General features: G+C 38.4%; 1 protein-coding gene across 4 annotated transcripts in view; it reads right to left on the minus strand.

The window, feature by feature from the left end:
* The window catches only part of Magi3 (membrane associated guanylate kinase, WW and PDZ domain containing 3), a 227,867-nt gene that overhangs the window by 106,035 nt on the left and 99,068 nt on the right, over positions 1 to 22,764 (minus strand). For all 4 annotated transcript variants that reach the window (XR_005091822.1, XM_028859344.2, XM_028859345.2 and 1 more), the window contains exon 2: positions 4,428 to 4,544. Coding sequence is in view for 3 of the 4 variants with exons in the window: in XM_028859344.2 (XP_028715177.1) it covers positions 4,428 to 4,544 (117 nt within the window). In the remaining variant the exon portion in view is untranslated. The remainder of the gene's footprint in view (positions 1 to 4,427; positions 4,545 to 22,764) is intronic.

Raw genomic sequence — 22,764 nt, forward strand, 5'->3', positions numbered from 1 at the left:
AGGTCCTGAGTTCAATTCCCAGCAACCACATGGTGGCTCACAACCATCTGTAATGAGATCTGGTGCCCTCTTCTGGTGTGCAGACATACAAACAGAACACTGTATACATAATAAATAAATAAATCTTAAAAAAAAAAAAAAAAAAAAAAAAAGAAGTCCTGTTAAGCTCTGAAAGGCTGCAACTACTTAGACCCTATGAACCAAAACTGTTTAGATTGTAGCTTCTTTCTAGGACAAAATATCACACTGAGGAGAAATGCAAACCTGAGATGATAAAGCAACTAAAAGGCAACAACTAAAAGGGCAGAGGACAGTACGGAGAGAGTCTTCGAAGGCACGTCTTTATTTTCTATAGTGTATTTCAACAGGGGAGAGGGAACTCTAAAGCTATGAAACTTAGAAACATTATCCTGGAAAAAAAAAAATCTGTGACAGAACCAGAAAAAATAATTAGCTGCATAGCCTTGTTTATTTATTTGTTTGTTTGTTTGTTTGTTTTTTATTTTGAGACAGGGTTTCTCTGTGTAGTTTTGGTGCCTGTCCTGGATCTCGCTCTGTAGACCAGGCTGGCCTTGAACTCACAGAGATCCACCTGGTTCTGCCTCCCGAGTGCTGGGATTAAAGGTGTGTGCCACCACCGCCCAGCTAGCCTCTTTTATAACAGGTGTCCCTTAACTGCATTCAGTCCTTCTTGTCCCCTAATATTTAGCCTTTCTTGTTGTCTTGTGGTTTTGGTGGTGGATGAGTGCATAAAAATATATTCAATAGTGAGAGTGTAAATACAGTATGAAGCTACACAGCTTCCATTGACATGACTATTCAAACTGTATAGAAATTCACTCAGATGTACTGACTTTGGGTCTGATTAATTTTGGTAAATTATTTATTTGCAAGTTTTTTTTTATAATAAAGGTATTTTTAAATTAGAAAGAATAAGATAAGATAGTGTTAGATGGTGAGGAAAAGTGGAATGTAAGCACAAGGCCACATGAGTCCTGACAGAGGATGTAAAACCAATTGTTTTTCTAGTTTCGGGTCTGTTGTGTTTTGCGCTGTTTGTGGAGGATCACTGGAAAAGGCCATAATTCAGAGTGAAAGTATAAAACCCTAAGCAACGCTACATAGTTATAAGACGGCCATTCTAACTGCATACAAGTTATTGGAACGTATCAAGTTAGGGACTTGGCAGGTGTTTGTGTGGCTACCTTAATCTAGCTATGTGATTTTTTTTTATTTATGAGTTTGTTTCAATCAAATGAGGTTATGAACTAAAACGCTATCCTGAGATGTTTAATAGACATCATAACAATAAGTTACTTAAGAAGGACTGAAAATCAGATTGCTATCAAACCTTTTAAAGCAAGGCTTTATGCCAGGAAACAATGAGATAGCTGCTTGCTACACTTAATATAGTCAAGGGAAAAAAATAAGATCCAAAATTTAGTATCTATCCAAATGAACATCAAAATATAAAAACCACAAACTGCTAAGAACTTTTCTAGGGAAACCTAGCATAGAACTAGCTTTGGACAATCACAATTACTGCAAAAATAAAATAACAATAAGGGGATTGGTGGTGAGATTAAATATGTAGCTATTCGAAGAATATGAGTAAATGATGACTATAAAGGGGAGAGTACAATTGTTTTGAAAAATATAGGCACAATTCAAGTATCAAAAAGCAGGGTAAATGAGCTGGTGATGTAGCTGAATTGGTAGAATGCTTCCCTAGTATGTACCAGGTCTGAGTTTAATTTCCAGCATTACATTAAAAAAAAAAAGGTGCACTGATGACACATCTTTAATCTCAGCACTCAGAAGATGGAGCAGGAGGAACAGAAGTTCAAAATTACCTTGGCAAGGTAGTGAGCTCAAGGTTGGGAGGGAGGGAAATCAGAGTAAGAAAGAAGAAAACAGGCAAAACAGAATAAGTCTTCTGACCTATTGAAAACAGATATACTAGTAACATGGGACAAAAACACAACAAAGGGGGGAGAAAAAGAGTATCACAGAACAATATAAAGCTGATCACTATGGTAAACAGACAAATCTTTCTAAACAGAAACACCAAATTAACTGGAAAGCAAAACGGCTTCTACAGAGAGCACCCGACAGAACAGACAGTGAGGGTAAAGATAAGAACCGTTCAGGAGTTTCACACTGGCTACTGAGAAAAGTCACAACTATCTGCAAAACAAGTTCAGAAACTTTAAGAATAAAAAGATCGGCAATGACACATCATGGAAACACAAATTAGATAGAGTGGCTATTCTGAACCAGGGCAAAGAAGATTTATAAAAACAAAGTATGGATAAGCAGTTACTTAAAAACAAACACTTTGAATCAGGTTAAGGAGTCTGAACTATATCCTACAGTCTGGAAGACTTAGGGTGACAAACAGTCAAGGGTCTGTTGTGGACTCTGAATACAGACGAGACTTAAAACCACCACAAAAGACAGGCTAGGTTGAAGGAGAAGCAAGTGATCTTACACTGGGAGGGAGGCCACTATTGCCTGGGTGCCTCTCCTAGGCCAAGTGCTTACATACATGTTTTCAGGGAAATTCAAATAGCAACTAAATGAAGTGGATCTCTAAGAGTAAAAAAGAGAAAAAAGGCAACCAAGAACTCCAGAATGAAAGCTACTATCTACAAAAATCTACAAATAGACTGAAAGGGAAAACTGTGGTGGTCTGAATGAGAATGAAACCCATAGGTTCATATATTTGAATGCTTGGTCACCAGTTGGTGGAACTTTTGGGAAGAACTAGGAGATGTGTTACAGGGTGTAGGATTTGAAGTTTCAAAAGCGCAGGCCATTCAGATAGCTCGCTCACTCTTTCTCTCCCTCCATCTCTCTCATTTATGGATAAGACATAAGCTCTCAGCTACTGCTCCAGTGCCACGCTTGCCTGCCTGCTGCCATGCTCTCTCTATGTACTAACAGACTAATAACTCTCTGAAATGGTAAGCAAGCCCCCAGTTAAAAGTTTTCTTGCATAAGCTACCCTGGTCATGATGTCTCTTCACAGCAATAAAAATGTAACTAAGACAAAACAAAACCAAAAAAAAAAAAGATGCTTTTACATGCCTTTTATTTGTTTGCTATTTTTTTATTCTTCCCCAGACCCATATTTTACTGAAGCCAAAACTGAGCATGTATGACTTCTCATTATACATTAAAAACAAAAAGTACCGGTACATCAATATCCTGATTCTGTATTAAGACTAATAATTAGATAAAAATTCAAAATAAATTTCACACAGAAGGCAATGTATGCTTCCTTTCTTCACTGGGGAGTAGATTTTATAGCTAGTAATGTTTTAATAAAATACTTGTTTTTAGTGTACAAAGCATTAGCTTTCAAAATTTTTTTTTAGGAATACAATTTAGTTAAGAACTGGTAAATAGGAATTGTAGCAAAGACTCAGCAGTTAAGAGCACTGGCTACCCTCCCAGGGAACCAGGGTTTGATCCCCAGCACACATATAACACCCCCAAGAAATCCGATGCCTTCTTCTGGCCTTAGAGGGTACTGTGTGAGTGTGGTGCACAGACATATATGCAGGCAAAATAATAAAAAATTTAAACTTTTTTTTTTTTAAAGAGCAAATAAGTACGTATTTTTAAATTGTGGTCATCACTTTGGTAGAAGTCACAATATGGAATCGTCAACATTTTTCTACTTAAAATGAGCATATATAGTCTTCAGAAGAATTTTCTCCTCATTCAACTTTTGTTTCATTCTTTGTCTCCAAATTAGTCTTCACAATTTCATTTTTAATATTTTGTGTGTGTGTGTGTGTGTGTGTGTGTGTGTGTGTGTGTGTATAGGTGCATGCCAAGTGTGGAGGCCAGACAACAACTTGTACGAGCTGGTTCTCTTCTTCTACCAGATAGGTCTGTGATGGGGGAATACCTTTCTATCTGCTGCGAATATGTGTTGCTCTGATTGGTTGATAAATAAAGTCATTTGGCCTATGGCAAGTTAGCTTAGAGGCAGGTGGGAAATTCAAAGAATGCCTGTCGGTAGAAGGCAGAGAGAGATGCCAGTCAGCTGCCCAAGGAGCAACATGTAATGGGACACAGGTAAAGCCACAGAAAATGTGGCAAAACATAGATTAATAGAAATGGGTTAATTTAAGATATAAGAGCTAGCTAGCAGAAAGCCTGCCATGGCTTTTTTATTTATATTAAAAATAATATAAGCCTCTGTGTGTTTACTTGGGTCTGAGCAGCTGCAGACCAGGCAGGACACAGGAAAACTTTCAACTACAGGTTTGGGAAATCATAATCATGCTTGGCAGCAAGTCCTTTTACTCATTGTTCAAATCTTTTCTCTTTTTTTAAATATTTCACTAAATTATTTCTAGAAGTTTAAGTAAAGATATTTCTGTCTCATTTCTTTTATGCCATCGTGTACTTACATGGGATAGTTCTTAAGTAGAGATTATCTCTGATGACTTGCTGAAGTTTGTGGTCAATTGATCCTTTCTGAAACTGAAGACTCAGGTAGTGACGCAAATCTTTATTTATGACTTTGCCTTTAAAAAAAAAAAACAAAATGTGATTATTAGATATTCAGTAAGCATATAAAATAGTGATCAAATATCTTTAAATCACTTAGCTAATAATAGGACAAGGAAATCAGTATTTTATCTTTATCTACAAGAAGGTAAGTATATTATAGGTACTATAATTCAAATAAATGACTGCAATGTAATGTGGGTATAATTTTATGTGACAGGAGAACATATAGTGCAGAGAATGTGATGAACATTCAAAGTAATTTCATTCAGTCTCATGGCTTTAAATGCCACCATATCCTAAAAGCTCCAAATTCAGATCCTATGTTCATCCTTAAGTTATCTCTACTCAACTCCCACCTCACTCATATACATTGCAGATGAGATATCTGGAAATTTCAGATAAGCACCTCAAATTTCAAACAGACAAAACAAGACTCTTCCACCATCTCCCCAGTTTTCTCACTCTTTGCAAACAGCAGCACCACCAGCTGGAAGAACAATCCCCAAATCTAAAAGCCATCTTTGATTTCTCTTTTCACCCCTGTCTTCTAGGTCTAACTATTAGCAATTTTTGTCAGCTGTACTTCCAAATCATATGCCACTGCTCTCCATTTTCATCAATGCCATTCTAATCTAATCTACCACCATCATTTCCCATCTGGAATTCTACCAGCAGCCTTTTAATCAGCTTTCGAGCATCCATTTTATCTCCTTTCTTCCCTGCCCCTCACACAGGCACCACAGGGAGATGTAAAACAGACTAGGTCAGTGTTAGTGCCCCCATCCTCATGACTTTCTATGGCACTTGAAAAAAAATCCAAACTCTTGCTCAGGATGCTAGGTCCCCCGTGTTCCAGCTTTGGCAGTCTCTAACCCTAGCCCAAGACCTTCCACCTGTCACTAGGCTGAACAGTCAGTTTACTTGTTGATTCCTAAATACTGAGTGAATAAGTAAGACAGTCCAATATTTCCTATTATTTATTGGGAAATGGGGAATAGGAACAGTAAACAGAAGGTTACAGAAATCTAAAAGATATAAATTTGTAAGAAAGCAATGAAAAGCAGTGCAAACATTGTTTATTAGACAAGACTGTAGATAGTTAGAAAAGATCAATGCTCAGACAAAACGTATTATCTCAGTGCATAAGAAATGACTAGCTGAGTACACTGTGTTTTATTTAGAACAACACACACCAAGGTTTCATAACAAAAGCTTACTACAGATCAGTTCATCCTTTTATCTACCATTCCATAACACTGCATCTCTAATCATTTTTGTTCCTTTCTACTACATATAAATACACAGAACCTACTTAGGAAGATAGCAATATAACCAGGAAATCAGTGTGTTTCTTAAGTTTAGAGATAACATAGGCCCTAGTAATAAACACAAACCAAAACAACTCCATTCTTCCTCCTAACAAAAATAGGCACTGGGGAAGCAGGAGGGAAACAGAGCACTGTGATTAAAACAAATAACCCTAAAGGTATTTACAATGATGAATACAAAACAACCCTATCTTATAGGATGCTTTTCCTAGGCATTTAGCATCCCACCCCAATTCAAACAAAATCATATTGTCTTACTTTTATGTATACTCTTGCTGAGTAGATGATAAAACCTAATACATAATCAATACTGCACCATGCTCATTTTATAAAAATCAACCTGATAATAAGTTCATTAAGTACTTTCACAATTTGGTAACAGGTATCTCAAGTTCTTTATAAATACTAGACAAAAGCTTTGGTGGATTGTAACTACATGGCCAAAAGTGTTTGAGATATTTGGATAGGGTTTTTTTGTTTGTTTGTTTTTTGAACAGAGGATGTGTCTATTTCTTTTATTTAAAAGAATTCTATTTCATTTAAAAGAATAAAATAGGCTCCAATATCCAAAACTTGGCTCTCCAACATATCTTTAGGAAAAGGTTTAGTTTTGATAAAAGGTAATATAGGTATGACTAAAAAAAGAGTCAACACTTTATAACTCATAATTTCCTTTTCCTCTTTTTAAATTTTCTTTTTTATTTATTTTTTGTGTCTTTCACATCATGCCTTCCAATCCCACCCATCTCCCTCCCTTCCCAAAATAAAACAAAATAAAATTTAAGAAAGGAAGAAAGGGAAAATCTTGTCATGGAAGCTGCAGTGTGATACAGTGAGTCATACAGTAAACCCCTTTTGTCCATACAGTTTTACATGCAGGCATTCATCACAAAGAATCATGGGTCTGGTTCAAGGCCCCTGGTCTCTGATACACCATCAATGCTGGGCCCTTGCTGGGACTCTTCCTGGGCTTCCTGTTGCTGCCCTAGTTGCTGCCCTGTGTCTTGGAAATCCTATAGCCCTGGGTCCTCAGGACTGACATTTCCCCCTCCACCACCACCAGGGGCAGGGGCAACTCTCTCACTTTCACCTCCTGGGGTCGGTTCTCCCACACCTACACCTTCAGGGCCAGCTCTACAGTGTAGCCCAGGCGAGGGGATGGAGTCACTCTTCCCAGTGCTGCAGCTGATGAGGGGCAGGAACACAGGGCCAGCTCTCTTTCTAGCTCTTATAATCTCAGGGCCAGCTCTTCCACCTGCCTCGGGCATTGATGATGGGAGTGGGTGCCCTCTCCCCTGCCCATGCCACCACATGACAGATGAGTAATGGGGACAAATCTCCCATGCTCACAACAGAATTTCCTTTTCTTAAACTCAAAACTTTTAGGATATGGCATAACTTAGAGATAACTATAAAATGCTTAAACCTAGATTAGATTTTAAGTTACAAAAATAATGTCTTTTAGCTTAGAGATAATTAAAAGATAAAGTCCTAAATATCAAATAATCTAGCATGATGAATTTCTTAAGGGGAAATGGCATTAACTAAAATCTTATTTTAAGGACCTTTGATATGTTAAAGCCAGTTAGAACAGAAAAGGCTAAATTTAAAGAGCAATGCCCACAATTATCAGAACTAGAATCACACTCTGTTTTTACCATTACCTTCTGCTGGGATGAGCAGTTACAAAGAAAACAATGAGAGACAATTTTATTAAAAATTGGCATTTTATTAAAAATGTGCAACTAGAGCTGACAGTAGAGTTCTTGCTTAGCACCACTAAAAGTGAAAATAAAATCTGGAACTATTTTAGAAACTCATAATCTTTTGCTTTTATGTGTATAAGTGTTTTGCTTAGGAGTATGTATGTGCGCCACATGTGCCCTGGTGTTGGAAGAGGCAAGAAGAGGGTCTCAGATCTCCTGTACTGGAGTTAGGATGGTTGTGAACCACCAAGTGGCTGGTGGGAACCAAACCAGAGTCCTCTGCAAGAGCAGCAAGAGCTTTTAAGTATTGAGCTAACTCTCCAGCAACTCCATCATTGTTTGTTGTTTGTTTTTGACAATGAAGACAAACTACTGTAACCATCAGTGATTTACACATAATGAAACTTTAATAAAACTGGTTAGTTCACAGAACCTTGACATTTCAAGTGCACGCAAAACATTTACTTGGGGCTACTGCAAATGTTATTAAACAAACACAAATAAAAGATTCTTCATAATATGGACATTCTTACCTAACAAGCCTATGTTTTAAGAATTATTATTACTCGGGCTGGAGAGATGGCTCAGAGGTTAAGAGCACTGGTTGCTCTTCCAGAGGTCCTGAATTCAATTCCCAGCAACCACATGGTGGCTCACAACCATCTATAATGAGATCTGGTGCCCTCTTCTGGCATACAGGCATACACATAGGCAGAATACTGTATACATAATAAATAAATCTTTTTTTTAAAAAAAAGAATTATTACTCTTTGACTTCTATTCCTTAATTTCATTTTATGAATTGTGAAACTGGTTTATGAAATTTAAGACTATATACATCAGACAAATAGTTTGGCTAGATGAATGTCTGTAATTAAAATTGCAATTGTATAAAAAAAAACCAGGCACTCAAGTTTCAATATACAGCTTCTTAGTCAGGAGTTCACAATTACAAATTCATAGTTATTGAACATACGCAAACTATGACTCACCACCAATTGTCATTGAGAAATCAGTGGATAAAGTAACCAGCTATCATTTGGATAAACTCTGAGTCCTGTTGGCATGGGTTCAGCACACAAGCAACTGTAAATCAGTCTACTCACACTTCATTCTTTTTGACAAGGACAGTAAGGAGACTTTGTCAACTACTTGCTAAAGTCAAGATACAACAAGTCTTTACTATTTTCTAATCCAGAAGCAATTACTGGGGGGCGGGGAGCAAAAATGAGGTCATTTTGGCCGTGTCTTGTTTCTTAGAAATACATATTGATTCGTGGCGATAAAGTGTTTTTAAATACTTGGAATTTGTTTTTAAATAATTTATTCAAGTTTTATTATAGATTAGACTACAGTAGGGCAACAGACTTGTGTTTCCACAATCTACAGAACACTTCTCTCTTCCCACTTCTTCTTACATAATAAGTACTTCTTATATTTTCCTCCAAGATTTGGGGGTAGGAGAGAAATTACAATAATTCTTAGGTCATGTCTAAGGCTCTTGAACTCCAGAAATGAATTCACAAGTCTTTTTAACAGTTCAGGCTGGCCCCGACTTACTATGAAGTAGAGGGTGATTTTTGAACTTCTCATCCTCCTGCCTCACTGTGAGTGCTAAGATTACAGGTGTGTACCACTATGCCGGGTTTATTCAGTGCTGTGGATGGAATGTATCCCAGACAAGCACCCTACCAACTGAGCCACTTCCTCATTTGTCTTTGAAGTTTTGAAAATATACATTCATTTAAAGTAAATCATACTCTTTTTAAACAGATTTATGTATGTGCACCTGCATATATATAACTATGTGAATCTACATGCACCACATAAGTGCAGATGCCCTGACCTTAGATTACCTCAAACTTGAATTACAGGTGGTTGTGAGCTGCCTCTAAATTATATTATGTTCTTATTCATCCCCACCCCCTAACCAGGTGTATAGCATAATCCCCAGCTCTCCTCTTTCATATTATTTTAGCCTACATTGTTGGAAAAGTAACTTGGTTCATTTATTTATTTGTTTGTTTGTTTTTATTGGTTTTTTGACACAGGGTCTCTCTACATAGCCCTGGCTGTCTTGAAACTCACTATGTGTAAAAGCCTGGTGTGGTATTGTATTCCCCCAAATATTGTGCATGCTAATAAACTTATCTGGGGTCAGAGACAGAGCAGCCACAATATTAAACATAAAGGATAGGCAGTGGTAGCACACGCCTTTAATCCTAGCATTCCAGAGGCAGAAATCCATGTGTTCAAGGATACAGACAGGCATGGTGACTCATCACACCTTTAATCCCAGAAAGCAAGCCTTTAATCCCAGAGAGTGTGGTAGAAAGCAGAAAGGTATATAAGGCGTGAGGACCAGAAACTAGAAACATTTGTCTGGTTAAACTTTTAGCTGGTTAAGCTTCAGGCTTTCAAGCAGCAGTTCAGCTGAGACCCATTCTGGATGAGGACTCAGAGGCCTCCAGTCTGAGGAAACAAGACCAGCTGAGGATCCGGCGAAGTGAGGTAGCTGTGGCTTGTACTATATCTCTGATCTTCCAGCTTCACCCCAATACCTGGCTCACATGTTTGATTTTATTAATAAGACTCTCTAAGATTCTGCTACAGCCTGGCCTCAAACTCACAGAGATCTGCCTTCCTGTGCCTTTTGAGTGCTAGGATTAAAGAGGTGTGCCACCATGCCCAACTTCCTTCAACATTATAGTAGAAGCAAAAGAAGAATGGTATAAGGTGGGTCAGTGGAAAAGAACTTGCCAGTAGGATCCAGGCTCTGGGTTTAATAATCCCCAACTCCAAAATGGGTATTTTTTTTTTTTTCAGGCAGTTGGCTATCTACTCATTCATGTTCTTCTTGGAGAATCTCTGCTCCTTTTGAGCTTTGGTCTTTAAAAGGAAAAGGTTTATCTTATATTATTATTTGAAGACAGGATCTCATTATATAATCCAAGCTATCTTTAAACTCCTGATCTTCCCTGATTTGCCTCCCTAATACTAAGATTATAACTGTGCATCATCATAGGCAGACCATATGTTTATTTTTTGGTGTTTGGTTTGTTTGGTTTGGTTTTTTCGAGACAGGGATTCTCTGCGCAACAGCCCTGGCTGTCCTGGAACTAGCTCTGTAGAACAGGCTGGCCTCAAACTCACAGAGATCTACCTGCCTGTCCTCCCAAGTGCTGGGATTAAAGGCGTGAGCCACCACTGCCCGACCCCATATGTTTATTTTTAAAGCCTATTATGGCTGTGTGATGATTATTAGTTCTTTTTCATCTACTGATCACATGCATCTTTTTAGAAAGTGCTGACAGCATTCTGTATGCATCTTTAAAAACTTCATACAATTTTTCTTTTATAAATCTCTAGCCTTGAAATTGTATATATAGACGCTAGAAACCTTTAAAATATAACCTTGTTTTCCTTACAAGCAAGAGATGGGCATGACCACTTCTCAGTTCTTTTTTACAGCAATGTCCAAAAGACAACTTTGTGACCTCCCCCAATAAACTATTCAATATAGCTAACTCAACACTATTAACAATAATTGATTTTTCCCACTATACCTAACTTCATAATATCAGTGTAACTTATTAATTCTCCTACATTGGGAGCTCTACTACAGTTTGGGAAGGCCTCATGAAAGTTGTACAAAAAAAGATATACACGCTTACAATTAGCTTACCTGGCTCCTCAGATCAAGACAATAGGGACCAGGAACACACAAAGCAAACTGTAGTCTATTTGTTTGTAAAACTGTAAAAAAAATATTGCTTTCTAGATAATTAGCATGTAGACATTTCATGATAAAATACATTGTGGTATAAAAGTTTTATATATATATATATTAAAGAAAACCTCATACATTTTCAATGTCCCTCCAAGGCTCCTGTTTTGTGCTTGTTCCCATGTACACTATCTTAGGAGACTATGGAAACTGAGAGAAAGGATCTGGCTGGTAGAAGAAGCAGGCCACTAGGGGAGAGTCTATGGAGGTCATAGTTCTGGTTGCTCTATTTCCTAGTTGACCATGATCTGAGGTGCCTCTACCTCATTCATTGCTATGAACTTTGCTATGCCTTCCCTGGCATGATAAACTGAAAATCCCTTGAAACCATGAATCAAACCAAATTTTACCTCTCCTGATTCTGTCAAACATTTTAGCAACAGTGACCCAAAGGTAACTAATTATACAGCATTAGTACCAAAATTGGGATCATTGCTACAATCAATCTGACCATTTGGTTCACAGGCTTTTGGAATTGGTTTGAGAGAAGACAATGAAAGAGTTGAGGGCCAGAGAAGTTCTAGAATGCTGTGGGAGAAGCTTAAAGGGCAATTCTGCTGAGAGTTCTGAAGAACAGATTAAAAATGCCAACAAGGAAGACCAGGCTTATGAGGTTTCAGATGGGAATAAGAATTCTATTGGGAACTGAAGACCACTTTTGCTATATTTTGGCAAAGAATCTGTCTATATTATTTATGCCCATTAAAACTTGAGTGAAGCTGAATTTAAAACTAAACAGAATAATTTACTTGGTAGAAGTAATTTCAAAAAGAATAACATTCAGACTGTAGCATGAGTACTGGGGTTGCTTTTGGCCAGGTTTACAGTGAAACTCTGGAGCAAACAGCAGAGCAGAAATGTGTAAAATTGAAGTATGGCCAGAAAAAGAGCATGAATGTGTTTAAAGGGATTTTTGTTATTGTTTTTTTTTTTTTTTTTAAGTCAGACAGTGATAGTACACGCCTTTAATCCCAACACTCTGAAGGCAGAGGCAGGTGGATCTCTGAGTTTGAGGGCAGCCTGATCTACAGAGTGAGTTCCAGGACAACCAAGGCTACACAGAGAAACCCTGTCTTGAAAAACTAACAAACAAATAGATAAATAAATAAAATTTTTTAAGAAGGCCAGTACAGACAAAGTGGAATAGCGGTTTGAAAAAATTAAAAAAACAAAAACTCATACTTTGATTGGACTGTAGGAAAAAAAAAGATAGTCCACCATTGCAGGCTCCAGGATATAAAGCTGAGAACCTATTTGAAAGTCTTTCATTTGAAAAGAGAATGTTGCTGGGGTCCTCTGTTGGAAAGAGCTATCTAGGGAAATGTTTTACCAGGTTCAGCCACCTAGACAGGGGCTGTGGCAGACTTGGTCTAAGGGACCCAGCTACTTCTTGAGTTGGCAGTAGAACTTGGCATTGTCCATATGATGTTGGGTTTTACAGGCACACAGAATGTAACAGCTAGAAAATCAAGGAGACTTAAACCAAGGTTTTTGGGAAAAGCCTGGGAGGCCAGGAAATGTGTGTATCCAGGTCAGATCCTATGTAGTGAGCCTCTAAGCAGATTATGCATGAAGCTATCAGGGTGAAGTCCAAGTTATAATACAGATCTCAGGATGCTATCTATAGATACCGGGAACATGGGATGTCTTCTAACGAAAGCAACAGGTACCAAGCAGAGTCTGCACAAGAGGCAGGTCATATGCACTGTAGGCAGCAGAAGTCACCTAAGCTTGCTGGAGCTTGGCTGAGACTTCCCCATGCTCCCATGCCAGAAATGAAGCTATAGAATTTACACCTTGCTGGGCCTCAGTCTTCCTGTGATTCAATATTTCTTTACTCTAGTCTCGTTCTTCCATTTTAGATGGGAATGTTTTCTCTGTGCTACTATATATTAGAAGGACATAACTGGTTTTAATTTAGAGGTTCATAGCAAAGAGTTTACCTTGAGTCTCAGAAGAGATTTTGGACTTTTGAACAATACCAGAACTGTTAAGACTTCAGTGACTCGCGGATTGTATGTTCTGTATATTGTGCATGGATGCACGTGTATACGGGCATGCAAATGCATGAGATAAATCTCTGTCTTTCCTTGGGAGCTAACCACCAGGGTTTTTTTTTTTTCACTTTTTGGTTTTTAAAGAGATTCTCTGACTAGAACTAGGGGTTTGGTGATTAGGCTAGCAAGCCCCAGGGATCTATCTGTTTCTGCCACCTGCCCCTGGCTGAAATTTACAAGTGTGCACCACCATGCTGAGCTTTTTACATAATACTAGGGATCAAACTTGGTTCCCCGTGCTTGTGTGATGAGGTTACACCCTCAGGAGTGACAGACAGCATGGGAACCTGGTCACTATGGCCTCCGAGCCTACACTGTAACAGTGTAAGCACTGTGCAGGAATGCCTGTCTCTCGTCCTCCATGTACATGTGTCTCTTTCCTATGCAGTAGCTTATAAAGTACGAGCATACTGATTCACAAGAGCCTACCCTTCCATGAAACAGTAGCATCTAGTCACTGCTGAGTCCTAAATAGTGGGTACTGGGGGTAAAGTAGAAAGTAAGAGTGAGTCCATATGGAATGTCAGGTCTAATAGGGAAGCTGAATACATGGAGCAATCTATAAGTGAGACTATCTCAAGATTAAGAAAAGACTTCACTGAGTCGGAGCAACTGGATCTAAAAACATGAAGGATAAATAGGCGCTAGCTAGGCACAAAGGAAGTGGGGGAAGGTTGGTAGAGGAGCAGGACATGCACAGGTACTTACTTGAGGTAGGAAAGAACAGTAGTTAGAGGAAGTAAGAGAAACCTTGGCTACCCTGCTCTCAAAATAAGAGGAAGAGTTCACTCAAGCTGAAACAGAGTTCTAGGGTTTGATAAGCTGAGCATAACCTTGTCACAATTTCCTATCTTCAATCTGTAAGAGTGTATCTAAAATTATAAATTTAGAAGACTGTTATCTACTAAGTAGGCCACTCTCATTACAGGTAAGCAGGAAAATAATGAACTTTTTTTTTTTTTTTTTTTTTTTGAACATTTCTCTGTTACTTTGCCTCTCCTACTCACTTTATCAGGCTGCTCGAACTCACAGATCCCCTCTGCTCCAAGTGCTGAATTAACGTCCCACCACGCCGCAAAATAATGAACTTTTAAAATAATTAATTAAATTCTTGTCAAGTCCCATGTGTGAAAACTATTAAATACTCTGGACTCTCTTGAGCTGTTTCAGTTTTGGACATAATGGTTTTTAGTACTGTTCCAGTTTATAGTTTGAGACAAAAGAAACCAAAAAACCAAACCAAACGAACACAAGCTGAAGCAATGTTGCCATCTTCTGCACAATACCGAACACTACCTTACCAGTCAAGAAATCTTCTGCCCCTGGGCTCACCCGCTTGGTTTAGGATACAAATTAGAGCAACAGTAATGTTAAAACTGGAGTATCCACTCTCCACAGAATCCGAGAAGCGGCCAACATTTGCACAGCAGCTCTGTTTCATCTATTTCTTGAGTTCCTGCATCACTAAACTTTAAAGTCAAATCCCCCACTGTATACCTTGAATGTTTCTAGAAATGTTCTTCCCTTTCCCTTTCTTTAATGTCCCAGGTGCATGTGTACATGTGTGTGCACACAGGTCAATCTTGGGTCGAAGTCCTCAGGAGCTATCTATCCCCTTTGTTTAAGCCCAAGGTCTCTTACCGGTTTCAAACATACCTAGTAGGCTAGACTGGCTGCTCAGCAAGCCCTAGGGATCTGCTTGTCTCCTCCTCTCTACCACTGGATTATAAGCATGCACTCCAAACCTGGCCTTTGACGTGTGTATTGGGGACTGAACCTGGGTCTTCATGGTTGCATTATCAGCACTTTACCAACTGAACTATCTCCCCCCAGCCCTTGCTTGTTGTTCTGTAATAAATTTGTTGTCAGAACAACTAAGAGTAAAGCTAGAGAAAAATCTTTGGTTTAAGAAGCATCTGAAAAAAAAAAAACCCAAACTCTAATAAAATACATGGAATGGCCAAAATAATTTCACCAATATCTGGCGCTCATGTGGGGCACAAACCCACGACCCTGAGATTAAGAGTCTCATGCTCTACTGACTGAGCTCTGGTGAAATTATTTTGGCCATTCCACGTAGTTAAAAGGATATTTATTTAATGGCGTAACTCACAAATTAAGTGATTAATAGGTAGGTCGCTGGGTCTGGGGGAGGTGTATCGCAGTCCAGCGGTGTTCTCTGGAGCTCTGCTCAGTCAACCTCCACCGTTCAGCGTCCTGGCACAGAGAGAGCGCACAGAGAGAGCGCTGGCCCATCCAGCTCTCAAGTCTCCAGGTGCACCCCCTGGCCCCGCCTCGTAGGCATGACAGTTGCCAGAGTCTCAATGGGGGTTGGAACTTCCAGATCCAAGCTGGAATGGCTACCCACTACATCTGAAAAATTGTCATACATGGTCGGGTTGAGATATACAGTAAAATAGGTGTTGCCCCAGAAAACAATGCTGCTGTACTTTTTGAACATTCTCACTTCTGAGGCAAACACATCAGCCTGTTAACACTCCTCCTCTCCATCAAAAGTCCACAGCCAACCATGTTTTCTTCATAGTTTGTTCTGTACCTACTCTACCTGATACTTTACAGTGCTATGTGCACAAAAATATGGTTAGAGCCAACACTCTGCAAACTGACCACTGGTGGAAACCAAGACCCACTGGAGCCAACATTAAGAGGGTCATCCTTGCCCGTGTGCTAATCAGGGGACACTGGAGCACATTTCTGCCTCCTTCACTAGCTCTTAAGTATGTTGGAACTGTGACGGTTGACCTTCACTGCCAACTTGATTAGACTTAGGAACACACCTCTAGATAGGTCTGTGCGAGCCTTTTCAAAGCTTTAGCAGAGAAAGACCCACCCTGAATGTGGGCAGCACCATCCCATGTGCTGGGGTCCTGAACTGAATAAAAAGGGGACAGAGAAAGCAAGCCAAGGACCAACATTTCTTTCCCTCCGTCCCTCCCTCCCTCTCGTTCTGTTCCTGGCTAAGAATCCAACAACCCAGTGTTCCCGTTATTACTGCCAAGCCTCCCCTGCCATGCTGGACTAGAACTCTTAAACGAGGATCAGAACAAACCTTCTCCCCTAGGCTGCTTTTGACAGGTATTCTGTCACTTCACCAATGCCTACCATGGAGCTGAATGATCAGTCACATTACCCCTACACACACACACAGACAGACACACACACAGACACAGACAGACAGACAGACACACACACACACACACACACACACACACACACACAGAAAAGAACGTGGCTGTTATACTGATAATTTTTAATTGAATTCATCTGAGAAATAATTTTAGTATAGTACTGAAAGAACTCACTTCTAAGAAGCATCACTCAAGTAAAGTTTTGATATAATGATGTAGTCAAATGCTCATATATTTAATGAAAAAATCAGGTTATAAAATAGAATATTCAGTGTGAACTCAAACTGAAATATATCTGAGGGTATGCAATGAAAAAAATCTAAGGGAAGGCAGGTGTGGTGGTGTGTGCCCTTAATTAATCACAGCACTAGGGAGGAAGAGAAGTGGGATCTCTGTGAGTCTGAGGCCAGCCTGGTCTAGGGATACATAGTAAGACCCTATCTCAAAAGGGGGTGCCAGGAGAGACACAGTAAGACAAACGCATACTGAAACATTTAATAGTACTTTAAAAACATATTACATGATAGTTTTTATTTAGAAATATTTTTTTAAAGATTTATTTATTTATTATATATACAGCATATATGTCTGCAGGCCAGAAGAGGGCACCAGATCTCATTACAGATGGTTGTGAGCCACCATGTGGTTGCTGGGAATTGAACTCAGGACCTCTGGAAGAACAGTCAGTGCTCTTAACCTCTGAGCCATCTCTCCAGCCCCTAGAAATATTTTTTAAAGTCCCTTTCTTCCTTCTTATTTTTGAGACAAGGTTTCAAAAATAAGGTTTGCCCTGGGACCTTACTACATACATCATGATGCCTCAAACTTACAGCAATACTCCTGTCTCAACCTCCAGAGTTCTGGGATTAAACATACGAGGTACCACATCTTGTTTTAAAAAACAAACAACAAAAAAAACCTTTGCTTTAAAAACTTTTCTTCATAGCTTTTTTATTTTCTCTCTTTATAAGAGATTTATTTCATGTGTATGAGTGTTTTGCCTGCATATATGTGCACCATGTGTGTGTCTGGTGACTGAGGAGATCAGAAGAAGGTATCAGATCTCCTGGAACTAGAGGTACAGCTCAGATGCAAGCCACTTTGGACTTGAAGTGCTGGGAACTAAACCAGACTCATTTGAAAGAGCAGTAAGTGCTCTTAACCATTGAGGCACTGCCTTAACTCCCACTTTTCAATGTCAATAGTGAAATTTTCAATTTACATTTTCAATAATGAAACTATAATAACAAGAAAAAAACCTTTACAAACTGTAATACATGTTTTCTATTTTTTAAGAATATTTTTTAAACTGTGCCCTTCAAAGATCCTTAGTATAAAAAGAAGCCTGGACTAGTGGACCACTGTCACAAAAACCTACATAAGTTTATAGGAAGTTAAGGACTAGTTGTATAAGTTTCCCTTTGGTTACTCATTTCCAAAATATATATTATTTCACCATACTTAAGCTACAACCATTTTTCTTTTTCGAAATAAAATCTCTACATGTAAAATAAAATTAAAATCACTTTGGATAAGACAAAACAAAACCATCACAAATTTTGCCTTAAAAGTTGTATTTCAGAAAGATCGAAGTAAAATAGAATCTTCCCACTAGAACACAGCAGAAAAAAGTAATAATCAAAACTGGCCCTCTTTTAAACTTTTGATGGAATTATATAGATTTAATTTTTTAATTAACATTTTAAAAGTGTTATCCTGAGGCTACTTACAATTTTTTTCTTTGACACTCACATTGGGAACCATTACCAAAACTGTCATAATGCCAGATAGCTGATGCCTGGTTGGCACAACAAAAACTGAGTCATAGTATTAATGCTTCATCCTTAGACAGGAGAGTACAAAGCCATTTATTGTGCCCTGTCATTTCCATGAAAACAGAATAACTGGTTCAGCTATCTTTGCAAATCAAAGTTATCTGCTCCAACAGAACGTCAAAGACTGGAGGTAAAAGATCCATTACTGATATATCATTACCACAGTGGATCAAAAAGTAGAATACAGATGCATTTGAAGTCTTAACCCAAAAAGATGAGAATTGAGAGAAAGTAAACTGTGTAAGAAGCTCCTTACATAAACAATATCAACTTTTAGGTTCAAGCAGTAGTAAGGCATTGTTAATTAACCACAACCACAGGAAAAATTCAACAAGATCTTTCCTTCTGGTACCTTTTAAAAACAGCAACTTATGCTAATCCTTATTAAATTTTCTAAAGTGGGTAGCTGAAGGTTATAAAAATTATATACAAGCTGGTTGTGATGGCACACACCTTTAATCCCAATACTCCTTAGGCAGAGACAGGAGGATCCCAGAGTTCAAGGCCAGCCTGGTGTACAGAACAAGTTCCAGGAAATCCAGGGCTACACAAAGCAAACAAAAAAACAAAACAAAAAAAAAAAAACAAACAACAACAAAAAACACCAAACCTGTCTCAAAAAAAAATTTAAAAAAATCACAGATCAAAAGTAATCAACTCCAGGAAGAATCAAATTTGTCCAATAAATAAAATAATGTTAAGTATCTCCTATTTCTATTTCTAATCTCTATTTTTAATTAACACATGTAAAGGTTTTTAAATGAAGCTTACAAATGTGACTGTAAAATCATCAGATCAAGAATTGGAAGAGAGTCTTCTAGGCAGCATGATAATCACTTTGACAAAAGAAAAAAAGAAAAAGAAAAAGAAACCAAAACTTTTCAATATGAGGGGAAATAATGAAAAACAGATTTTTAGAAAGCTAATTTATGTCTATTCAAATATCAGATCCCAAAAATAAAAAATAATTTGCATTACCTTGAGAGTCCACAAACAACAACTCTCTAGTCTATAAACCCGGCACATTTTTCTGACTCTGAGTTAAAAACATAAGACTCTACTGATGACCAGTTGCTTACATGACCTGTGGGGGAAGGGCGAGACCAAGGAGGAAGACATTGGCCAAGTCTTGTTATTTTTCTTCTGCTCAAGGTCCTTAACTGGGAAGTGTGATACGAGTAGGCAAAGCTACCTCAAAAGTGCAGATTAGAGCAACAGAAATGAATAGTACATGTTGATCTACAAATCAAAAGGTTAGTACTGCTACAAGGTAACCTGCTATTTACCATTATCTCATTCTGTTGAAGAGGGAATCAAATGCACATCCTCTATCACTCTCACTCCCCACAAGAGAAGGACAGAAAATTTCAGAGAACTCCCATCTTAACAGGAATCTCCCTTGACTCTAGCTCTCACTCTGCTTCCACAGACACGACTAGTAAATAGGGGCTACATGCCATCTTTATCCAGCTGGAGGATCCATCTGTTAATAGGAAACAACTAGTAAAGAGAGACATAATAGAAATAGCATCGATAAGCCTTAAAGAAATATCAAGATTAGCCCTGTACATTGAAAGAATAACTGCTGGAGAAGATAGAGGGAGCCACAGCACACACAGGGTACACTACAATTAAGAACAAACACTTCCTGCTCTCTGGACCCAAGTTCAATTCCCAGCACCCTTGGCAGGCAGCTCACAATCTATTTTAACTTTAGCTCCAGGTGATCCTACACCCTCTCCTGGCCTCTTCAGGCATCCTCAAACAAGTGGCACATTCTCACATAGACACATATACATACAAATAAAAATAAATCCTGGGCGGGGCGGTGGTGGCACATGCCTGTAATCCTAGCACTTGGGAGGCAGAGGCAGGTGGATCTCTGTGAGTTCAAGGCCAAACTGGTCTACAGAATGAGATCCAGGACAGGCTCAAAGCTACAGAGAAACCCTGTCTCGAAAAACCAAAAAATAAATAAATTAAATAAATAAATAAATAAATAAATAAATAAATCCTGAAAAACTATGAGGTCATCTTATATTTGAATCTTATAAAATCTCAGATTACAGAATGACCTACAAATACTTTATTTTGAAAAAAATACAATATATTATACAGATTAGCCATGCCAGCCTGAACACACATCAACTATTTAAAGAGATAGCTAATGTAATTGCCGAGGAAGGAGACAGGAAAGTAAGAAGAAGCCACCATTATTCCTTGGGATATTACTTCAAATAGCCTGTGCTAGCTGCTGCTGTCACAATTGTTTAATAACCACTTGAAAATGTGATTCAGTCTACAATTAGGTCATGGGGCTGTGATTATGTACCAACAGAAAATTAGGGGTAAAAAAAATTCTGTCCTAATTGTACTTTTGGTTGGGACAACATAATCCCAACTCAAAATGACTCAAAAGTGAGAAAAGGGAGAGGGGTGGGATTGATTTCTAAAAATTAGGGGTTTTTAATCCTCAATATTAATAATTACAGAGATAAGTAAAAGTATTTCTGTGTCTTCCCATGGAGAAAATATTGTTAATTTAATTCTGCAACAAAAAATGTAAATACCTCAAATGGGGGATGATCTGAGAACTGTTAAATGACTTTCTGTAAGAAATAGTGAGGAAGGTAGTATTTCTAAATTGTTTTAAATATACATAATCAAATTAAATACTAGATACATAAATCTGATCATATTCCTAAGTTTAAATTCATATTATGTAACATAAAGAAGTTTTTTTAAAATGTCTTCAGGTATCTGTGATACTTGGCTGAAAACAGTTTCTTATTTGGATTTAAAAAATGGCATTATAGGTATAACCCAATAATTTACAAATATATCTGTTGAGAAGATTCAGGGTGAAAAAAACCCTCCCCAAACACACACACACACACACACACACACACACACACACACACACACACACACACATCCAGATCCTTAATTTGAATAATTATTAGAAATTTAAGTTTCATTTAAGGAGAAGAGGGAGGTTTGGAAAAACTAAGAATCAGGTGATAACTTGGAGCATGTTGCTTTAAAATACTGGCACCACGTGCAAATATCAGACCAGTAGTTAGATACAGTAACAAGTTTGGAGAAGAGATATAAAACAAGAGCTGTACACGAAAAACCTCTAGGTCACGACGGGTAAACTGACAAAAACCCAACTCACAAATATGGGGGGAGAGTACTTTCACACACTGCTAATGGAGACTCAAGTCAGTACATCTTTCTGAAAGGCAGAGCAATACTGGTAGCAGCAGCATACTTACTTATAAACCCCTCTGAAAAAGTTCTTCCAAAGTAATATTCATACAAATGTGATATATATATGATAAATGTTATTCTACCATTATTTATAAAGAATGTAGATGTCCAGCTACAGAAAACTAAATAAATGACAATGAAACATATCTTTGATTACCTATGCACAATGCTGTCAAAACATGTTGAGCAAAGCACAAGAAGCTAAATTAGTATACAGTGCAATTTATAAATTAGGTTTCTTATTATCGTTTTATTTTTTGTTTTTTGAGACAGGGTTTCTCTGTGTAGCCCTGGCTGTCCTGGAACTCACTCTGTAGATCAGACTGGCCTCAAACTCAGAGATCTGCCTCTGCCTCCCAAGTGCTGGGATTAAAAATATGCATCATCACCGACCAGCTGTTTCTTATTCTTACAAAGGCATGTAATATATATTCTAACGTGTATTTATCTCTGAGTGTCAAGAAAAATAAAGAATTTTTATTCAGCTTGTAGAGAGAAGCCCACACTTGTAATCCCAGAGCTGTGGACATGGACACAGGTGAATCCTGTGGGCTGACTTATGAGTCAGTTTAGCCAATGTAGTGGATTCTAAGCCAATGAGACCCTCTCTCAAAAAACAAGGCGGATGATGTCTGTATTAATTTCTGCTGCTGTGATAAAATACCTTGAACTGCTGCATGCATTCTCTCTCTCTCTCTCTCTCTCTCTCTCTCTCTCTCTCTCTCTCTCTCTCTCTCTCTGAGAAAATGCTTATTTTTTGCTTACAGATGGGGGGGGCCATCATGGCAGGAAATAGATGATAACGGGCAGGAAGGTATAACAGGAAGAGCAGAAAGCTAGCTGATCACACTGAAACAGCACTTAGGAAGGAGAGGACAAGAAGAGGCTATGGGGCTGGGTTATAAAACCTCAAGACTCACCCCCAGTGATGAACTTCCTCTAATTCATCTCCTAAAAGTCCCATAACTTCCCCAAAGCACACTACCAACAAGGGACCTTGTGCACAAATACATAAGCCTATGAGGGACATTACTCTTTCAAACCATGGCAGTACCTGAGGAAGGACAGCCAAGGGTGACTTCTGGCCTGTACACTCATG

Source organism: Peromyscus leucopus, chromosome 6 (assembly GCF_004664715.2).
Source record: "Peromyscus leucopus breed LL Stock chromosome 6, UCI_PerLeu_2.1, whole genome shotgun sequence".
In the NCBI taxonomy this organism is placed as follows: domain Eukaryota; kingdom Metazoa; phylum Chordata; class Mammalia; order Rodentia; family Cricetidae; genus Peromyscus; species Peromyscus leucopus.